This window comes from Elephas maximus, chromosome 2 (assembly GCF_024166365.1).
Source record: "Elephas maximus indicus isolate mEleMax1 chromosome 2, mEleMax1 primary haplotype, whole genome shotgun sequence".
Classification (NCBI taxonomy): Eukaryota; Metazoa; Chordata; class Mammalia; order Proboscidea; family Elephantidae; genus Elephas; species Elephas maximus.
The window spans coordinates 198293383-198302667 of NC_064820.1; the positions used below are offsets into that span (position 1 = coordinate 198293383).

The 9285-nt window shown below is 48.2% G+C and overlaps 1 protein-coding gene across 1 annotated transcript; it reads right to left on the minus strand.

Annotated features, from left to right (window-relative positions):
• Nucleotides 1-27: 27 nt before the first annotated feature.
• NHP2 (NHP2 ribonucleoprotein) lies at nucleotides 28-5471 on the minus strand. The gene is made up of 4 exons (XM_049874489.1): nucleotides 5203-5471; nucleotides 5060-5129; nucleotides 1372-1477; nucleotides 28-1090 (listed from the first exon to the last, which is right to left on the minus strand). Exons 1-4 carry the CDS (start codon nucleotides 5360-5362, stop codon nucleotides 965-967), a joined length of 462 nt encoding a protein of 153 aa, XP_049730446.1. The 5' UTR covers nucleotides 5363-5471; the 3' UTR covers nucleotides 28-964.
• Nucleotides 5472-9285: the final 3814 nt, after the last annotated feature.

Below are 9285 nucleotides of genomic sequence, written 5' to 3' on the forward strand. Positions count from 1 at the left end.
CTGGGAGATGCTAGACCCAGAGCAAGGTACTTTTACATATATAGGTTTTATTACCTGTGTATTGTCAGTCAGTGTGAGGGGATTTAGGAAGATCAAATGACTTGCACAGCAGAGCTCACAGCTTGCAAAGGAGAGAGCTTAGAATTTAAACCAGATCTGACTCTCAAGCCCAGACTCTTTCCAGTTTATTTCAGGGTGCTTAAGACTTGGTTACTATGTGCACTGAGCCCTGCACTGGACCTTTGACAATTAGAAGAAATCTAAAATGTCCAAAGGGATAAGATTACCAGGGGCCATTATGCTGAACGGGAGAGATGGCCTGGGGTTTTGTATTTCATATCCCTGTTTAAAATGTACTGTGTGGGTAGATAAACTGCTTACTGAAGTTTCACAGTAACATTTAAGCTCCTGGGGGAAGAGAAACAAGAGTGTCCTCCAACATAGGGGCTGCAGGTTTCCGTGAAATGAATTCGAAGCTCTGCCGCCTGCTGTCAGCTCCCTACTTGGGAAGTGGGAGCTGAGAGCTCTGGCAGGCAGCAAAGAGTCCATTCTGAGCTTGAGCCCAAGCACCCAGCCCTGGGTCGCCAAGCACAAGCACTAAACTCTCTTAAGAGTCCTTTGTGGCCTCTGGTTAAAACAGCCGCTTCTGCTCTTTCCTGTCCACCAACTCCTTGGCCCCACCTGAAGCTGCTGCTTAGAAAAACACCCACAGACTCACATTTTAGTCTTAGCATTTACTTCCCCCACACCAGATTCTTGGAACTGTCTTCATGTAAGCCCAACAGGAAACAGTGCTGAGTGAGAAGGTGCTGGTTTTATCCTCTTGAAGTAGCTGTTGGAGCTGCCTGGGAAGAATACATGCCGCAGGCAATCAGAGAGATGCTGGGAGTGTGGGTGGTAGCCGGTTGGCCTGCTGCCTGCCCAGCAGCTTCCAGAACAGGTGCCAGGTTGCTGCTCAAGTCCCTCACAGTGGCGGGGGCAGGGCTTGGACCTCCTCGAGGCACTCGTCATAGGCCTCCTGATACTCCTCATGGGGCTTGACCATTATTACGCAGGTGGGGCGCTTGGAGCCAGCCGCTGCTCCCAGGTCCTACAGAGAAAAAGATGGGCTATTTGGGAAAGAAGGCCACACAACCTGTATGCCAGGAGTCACAAACTGATGAAGGGCAGTGATGGAGAAGGGCCTAATCTGGTCCACACACAGGAAAGAAACAGAAGTGCAGAGAGGTAACTTACTGCACCCCAATGAGGAAGCAGCAGAACTAAGAATGGACTCAGGCCTATCTTCACTGCAGAGCTTGTGTTTTTTTTCCTACTAGGCAACCCCTCCCCCAGAGCTGACCAGGGTTGGCAGGGTCATGTGCTCCTTACCGTTTTAGAGGGAATATAGACATAGGGCAAATTCCGGTCCTCACACATAACTGGTAGGTGGCAGTACACCTCAACGGGCAGTGTGTCTCCCGCCAAAACCATGATCCTAAAATGAAAGAAATCACGGTCATTTCTGGCCTGTTCTTCCTTTTGGAATCAAGTGCTGCCTCAGGACTGGGTCTTGGGGATACAGAGGCAAATGAGATGACCTTGCCTTCAAGAAGCCCAGTTACTAATATTGGAATGTAGCCTCTGAAAGTGGGTGCAAAATTGTGTGTTTGGTTGAGTGTGTTCTTCTGAAGAGATGGTCTTTATTTTTTTAATCACAGTTTCAAAAGTATGTCTGACCCAAGAAAGCTGAAGAAGGACTAAGCAGTAGAAGCTGACATGGCAACGTTTATGCCACCAACTGGTATAGTGCTGGGACAGGAAAGGTGTGGCGGGAGGGGGGGCGGGCCCCAAGGAATAAGTGCTCAGCTCTCCTAGGAGACGCAAAAAAAAAAAGCCTGAGGAGGTGACACTTGAACTGAAGGTTGAATGATGTCTGTCTGCAACCATGGTTGGATGGGGCACTGGAGATACGGAAAGCATTCAAAGCTGAGAAGCAGAATGGAACCACAAAACACGGGGGTTGTTGGCCACCTGGGATGGATTTGCAATCCAGGGGTAGTAGGGTGGAAAAGAAAGCTGGAGAGACAGATGGGGGCCATACCTGCCAGAGGGTCTTGAGTACCAAGGCTAAGAAGCCTGGGCTGTGTCCCATGAGTGATGGGAACCACTAAGGGCATGCCAGAGAATCCTCGGGGTTCTCGACTAGCAAGGTTTGCCTTGGGGCTCTGGGCAAGGGCCACAGGAGGCCTGAAGACACAGAGGGACAGGCAGACACAAGAAGTCTCAGTTCAAAATGCTGTTTCTGGAGAGGTGGAGCCAAGATAGCAGAATAGACACTTCGGTGAGCCCTCTTTACAACAGAGACCCAAAAAAACAAGTGAAACGAGTATATTTATGACAAGCTAAGAGCCATGAGCATCAAAGGCAAGCTTAGAAAACGAACTGAGGGGCAGGGGGAGGAAGAGACAGTTTACCAAGTTATTGGACCTGAATCGCGAGGAGCCCTCAGGAACCATTCCCGAGAGCGGCGGCTCGGCCGCAGTTTCCTCAGGGAGAAGCAGCCAGCCACACAGCCTGCTCACACCTCTGGAATCTGAGGAGAACGGCACTCTTGGCAAAAACTAAGTACTTGCGTATAATTTAACCCCCCCCCGCCCCGGACCCCCAGCTGGCTTCAGCAGCTGAATTCCCTGGGCCTGAGATAGGCCCTGTTGAGCACCTAGAGCCATCCTCCCGGCCTTGGTGAAGGAATAAATTTGCAATTAGGGGAAAAGATAATTTGCCAGCTCCACTAACCGGGGGAGCTCAGGACAGAAGCAGCTCCCGTCCAAGTATAAACAGTCTGTGGACTTTGAGTACCTTTCCCGTCTGCATGGACCTGGGTGAGCCTATCTCAGGAGAATAGATCCTTGTTGGCAAACTCCAACTGTTTCAGCTGTGCGGCGGCAAAGTGGGTGCTTGATGTTTGACATTGCTTTGCCTATTGAACAGGGTCCTCACCTACCCACATCAGGGGCCTAAGGACTGGTAGCTCCACTCAGGTCACCCAGCCACCCGCGACAGGGGTCCAGGGATAACTGGTACCTCCCAGTCCTTACAACCAAGAACACTGGGTGCCCATGGTCCGTCTGCAGAACCCACCCACCTGTACACTCTAGGGAACAGGGACAGGCTTTCCTCAGAGACACATGGGGAATGATTCTTAGCCCCGCCTTGTTCAGAGCATGACCCCCTGCTGCAACCAGATACTGGTATCTACACCAATCATCCCTGCCCCTCTAAGACTGTAGGACAGAGCCTATACTAACACACTTGATGATCAGCTACCTGGACACCTGAGCTGAAGTCATACAAGAAAAGTGAATGGACTTCTAGACTAATACACCTGATAACAACTCTAACCATCTGGGAAGAGGACGTCAGAGCCCCAAAGGCAGAAATAATCAAGCTAGCTCACTCAGGCAACCCATTTGGGCATATCAAAACAAAAAGCAAGAAGCTATGACACAGTAAGCAAACATAAAATTAATAAAATAACTTACAGATGGCTCAGAGACAACAGTCAATATCAAGTCACATAAAGAAACAGCATGATCACCTCAACAAGCTCTAAAAACAAAGAATCAAGGGATCTTCTAGATGAAAGTGCCTTCCTGGAATTACCAGAGGCAGAATACAAAAGCTTAATATACAGAACCATTCAAAACATCAAGAAGGAAATAAGGCAATACGCAAAACAAGCCAAGGAACACAGAGATAAAGCAATTGAAGAAATTAAAAAGATTATTCAGGAAAATGCTGCTTCTGTATTCTAGTTTTCTTTTGGCATCTTGGCCTCTACTACTCTTCCTTTAAGTGTTGGTGTTCCCCACACTGTGTGCTGACAACTCCTAAATCTGTTCTCTCCAGCCCGGTCCTCTCAAGCTCCTAGCCCACGTGGCCACCTGTGCTGCTGAGTAGCACTGGGGGCTGCAGAGGGGTGTTGGGGGCTGGGGGTGTGTATCTCAAAGGGACCTAAAAAAAACTGTCTAAAACCAAACTTGAGATATTCCCACATAAACCTGGCCCTCCATTGTTGGCTCTCAGTGAATGGGGCCCTCCATCCATTTGGCTGGGCAAGCCAAAATCCAGAAGTCAATTGCAATTCACTCTCCATATCCTAAATCCTCTCAAATCCACCCACTTTCATTCTCTCCATCTCCCTCACCTCTTCTGGACTACAGTAACCTTCCTAGCAAGAGTTTTCCCAAATCTACTCTTGTCTCTCTAATCCTTTCTTTCTTGGATTGAGAAATGTTAAGGCATAAATATAATGTCACTCCCTGGCTTTAACCCTTCAGTGGTCCCTAAAGACCAAGTACAAAAACTAAAGTCCTTACCATTGTTCATAGGCCCCTCTTGTGGCTGGAACCACCTCCTTCCCCCTCATACCTCCATCAGCCCCTGCATCTTCAGGGTTCAGCTCAAATAAAACTCCCTGATGCACGACCTCCCCGCGACCCAGGTCAAACTAGGTCTGACACCCAACTGTGCACCAAATCCCCCAGCCTTATTTCTTGAGCATCTACAGTGTGCCAGACGCTGGGGATAAAGCAATGGGAATCCCTGTTCTCAAAAAGCTTATGGTCTGGACTGCGTGGGAGGCACTGGAGATAAAAATGTAAATACAAATTTCAGATTCTGTTAAATGCCAGAAAAGAAGCAGAGGAATGAAGTCTTTCTCACGGCACTTTTCCTTCGTGATTATCACAACCTGTAACTGTGTTCTGATTATTTGCCCAATGTCACTGCATCCCCATAGGCAGAGTGCTTGACAAAGCCCTCAAAAAACATTTAGTTGCTAAATGAAGGGAGAGGGGTCTATCCGAATTGAATTAGATGATACGATTAGCTTCCTTCTGGAGTTCACTTTGCTCATGGGGTCCCTCTGAGCTCCTGCAAATGGTATGTCGGTATCTATACTGAGTGAAACTTACCGACTGCTTTATTATAGGGGACAGTCAGCCCACTCGACTTTTACAGAGCACCTAAGTTCACCGTTTAGAAACGCGAAACGTGGCGGAGAGGGGAGTCTCACCCTTTTTCGCCTTTGTTGATAAACTTCTGAACCTCCTTCACGCCGCGCCGAATCTGCTTCTGCTTCACGGCTGCAACGACAAGAGAGTCAGTCGGGGGTCTCGCACCGCCCCCGCGCCCCGCCAGCCCCCGCGCCCGCTGCACCTTTCTTGATGCACTTGTAAAGCTTCCGCGTGAGGCGGCGGGAGGCCAGGGGCTGCGCGATTGGGTTCAGGTTGACCAGCAGCTCATGGTACGTGCGTTCCCCACAGGACGCCTCTGCAGGAGCCTCCGGCCCGTCCGGGTCTGGCTTTATTTTGGTCATAGCGGCAGCCACGGCAATACCCACGCCGACTCCCGGGAGGCGAACCCACGCGGCAAGCCTCTGCAGAAATCACTTCCGGGTCGTCCCACTGTGCGGGAAGCCAGCCGTGCGCTACAACCAATTGGGAAACTAGGTTCAGGCCAATCGTTGACGGAGAGGGAGGCGGAGTCTTGGCCCTAGGAGGCGGGGCCACTTCTATTGGACAAAGCGGATTAGGGGCGGGCCCGGGGGGGGAAAAAAAAAAAGAACTAAGGCGAGGGGCGGGGCCTAGGGGGTGGGGCGGGAATAGCCTGCACTTTCCTATTGTCTCCTATTGTCTGAGAGTGGGGGTCGCGGGGAGCGGGAACAGGAGGAAGTACCTGTGGGGGCGTGGCCATGCCTGACGGAACGGGATCCACGCCCGATGGGCGGGGTGTGCGACCATAGTGCAAGAACTGGAAATCTGTGCTAGCGTGATTCCGGACCAATTTAGTTAGGTCTGAAGTTTCAGGTTGTCAGTGCGGAGCCTGGTCAGGTCCCGGCTCCTGAGCTGGTCCTGGGTAGTGTCTGAGTGCTAAAGGTAAAGCCTGACACTGCTAATGGTAAAGCCTGACACTGCTAATGGTTTCTTCCGTTTTTGCATAGTGTCTCTCCATTTGCTTTCTCATGGCCCGCGTTGCACGGCTGTGGAAGGAAGATACAGAGCAAGGAATGGCCCCACTCGTTGACCGCTTTTCCCTAGATAGCCCCTGGGCTCGCTTCGTGTCTTCCTTCAGGTATCTGCTCAAATGTCACCCCATAGGACAGGATCCTCTGATCACGTTATCCAAAGCTGTGGCCCCTTCCGGCCTCCCACCTGCATCCCTTATCCCTTTTATTTTCTTAATAGTTCTTACCACTGTGCCTGGCATTTCACACATCGCTGAGACAGAGCTGGGTATGAAGGACAAGGGAGGGAAAGGCATTTGGGTCTGAGATTTGGGGCAAGAGGGGTGCAGGAGAGCGCTGAGGAGACAGACTGATTTGAATGGATCTGTAGAGGGATGGGGGCGCTGGTCAGGTGAGCAGGCCTGGGCTGGTATGGATCTTGGTATCTTTGACATAGTTCTTTGTCTTGAAACCAGACCAAAAAATCCAAACCAGTTACCATCAAGTCAGTTTGGATTCTTGGCGACCAGATGCGTGTCAGTAGAACTGTGCTCCATAGGGTTTTTAATGACTGGTTTTTGGAAGTACATTTCCAGGCCTTTCTTTCAAGGCACCTCTGGGTGGGTAGATTTGAACCACCTTTCGGTTAGTCGCCTGCTTGATTAATAGCCTTAACCTTTTGTACCACCCAGGGACTCCTGTCTTGGAACACACTGGCTGGATATTAATTAGATAATTGCTACCAATTAATTGCCTTCGATTATTCAGTGGTAGGCCTGCCATTTTTGTGGTGATGTAACAGGTCAGTAAGTGGAACTTTTGAAGTGTGTGGGAGGCCATGGAGTTGGAGCATAGGTCAGTTAAGCCAACTTGTCCAACTTAAAAATGTACTTATAAAATTTTTTTGCTTTGGAATTTCCTGAGGTGGCCTCTTCCCGATCCTTAGGTTGACAAGTCACTCTCAGTTTTTGCCTCACTGCTGACAACTTTGCAGTAACCATTTCCCACCCCCAAAATCTCCCCTGCCATGCCCTTCCCCTGGCCATCCTGGAGCAGCAGCTCTGCTCCTCGCTGGGAAGGCCTCTCCACGTGGTCTGCAAGGCTGTGAGACCAGCTTTGTGGTCTCCTTTGAACCTATGGCAGGGTTTTCTGTTCCTTCCCAAGGGACATTCCTATGAACAGATTCAGTCTTGTAGGACTGGTATGAAAATGTACCAGGGTCACAAAGATGAGAAGCTCCCCAGATGAGTGCATGGGGCATGATGAACTGTCCAGGGGAGCAATGGAGAAATTCTTCTTGGAGAAACCTAATTCAAACATATTTTTTTGGTTGAGGCCTTGACCTCACCAAGGCCTCAAACCCATTGTCATAGAGTCGATTACGACTCATAGCAACTCTATAGGAAGGAGTAGAACTGCCCCATAGGGTTTCCAAGGAGCAGCCTGTGGATTCCAACTGCCAACCTTTTGGTTGGCAGGCAAGCTCTTAACCATTGCGCCGCCAGGGCTCCTCTTACACAGAAGGAAGAGGGAAATGAATGTTTGTGTCCCCAGCATATTACATGTAATATCTCATTCAATGCTCACTGAAAATACCATTATTATTCACAGTTTACTGAAGCTCAGAAAGATGAGTAGCTCGGTTCAGGTCATACAGCTAGATTTGAACCACGGTCTGCTTGTCTCCAAGCCCAGACTCTCCCCATACTAGGGGAGTTGGTTTTAGTGCAAAGATTGTGAAATGTGGCTGATAGTGAAAGTGTAGGAACCTCAGTCTGGCCAGGTCACAAGTGTCAGCTTTTTTGTGTCCTCAGTAAACCACGCTGTGTATTTCTAAAGCCAGCTTCAGAGGTCTGTGCCAGATTCAAGGTGGTTTGTATGATTTTTACCAATTTTTTTTGTTAGAATGGTGATAAAGGATAAAATCAGAGGCTTCTGACAGTATTTGTAAAATGACTGAGCTAGCTAACTCTAAGAGCTCAAAGTAACCTTTCCCCCTTACTCTACCTTTGTTGCCTAGAAACCAACCCCTATTATTGTTAAGGAATTAAGTTTCTCTCTGGTCAGGTTAAAGAATGTGAATACCTCCCAGAAACTCATTTGTTCCCTGATGGAAGCTCTTTGTTCCCAATCTCCTCTAGAGATTGACGCTCTGAGCAAGGTAACTTTTAACAGACCACTCCGGAAATTTTCCATCATGTCATTGCTTTATTACCAACGTGAAGCCCCCCCTTGACCCCATGCCTTTCAGTTATGTCTTTTAGCCAATAGTGTATTCACATAACCAGTAATGTCAAAGATTATCCGTTACTTTGTCTTACCTTTGACTGACTTCAGTCAGTGTAAACCAATCAGAATATTGTGTTTTGTACTTCCTCCTCCAGCCCTATAATCTCGTGCCTCCAATTTCTCCCCCTTGGATTCACCTGTTGCATTTGGTGGGACGCCACGTTTTCTTGTTGCAGTGTTTTTTTGTGCTGCAGCTGGCTCTATTCCCTCAATAAAACTCTTTCTTTACTTTGGATTTTAACCAGGCTTTATGATTTTGCTCTACGACAATGGTCACACGAGCTTCCATGAAGCAGCGTAGAGTGGGTGAGAACATAGTGACTCATGGGCAGTAGACCAGAGTTCTCAATGTCAAATGTTGTTGTCATTAGCTGCCATCAAGTCAGCCTTCAACTCATGGCGACTCCATGTGTTACAGAGTAGAACTGCTCTATAGGGTTTTCTTGGCTATAATCTTTATGGAAGCACATCACCGGGCCTTTTTTCTGCAAGAGCCTCTGGGCAGATTTGAACCGCCAATCTTTGGGTCAGCAGCCAATTACAAATTGTTTGTACCACCCAGGCTCCTAAATGCCCAGTGACTTTGTACAAGTCGTTTAACCTCTTTGGGCTTTAGTGCCTTATCTTTAAAGTGAAAAAGTTAGGCCTTGCTGGACTAAGGTCCCATCTTTTAAAAAATTGAGGAGGATTTTTTTTTTTTAATATACTTCACATACTGTATAATTCGCCCACTTAAAGTGCAAAATTCAATGACTTTAATATATTCACAGAATTGTGCAACCATCAAATTTAGAACATTTTCATCACTTCAAAAAGAAACCCCATAATTTTAGCTATCACCTCCAAACCCCCCAGCACCCCCAGCCCTAAGCGACCACTATCTGCTTTCTATTTTCTATGGATTTACATATTCTGAACATTTCATATAAATGGAATCGTACAATATGTAACCTTTTGTATCTGGTTTCTTTCAGCCAGCATAATGTTTTCAAGGTTCATTTGTGTTG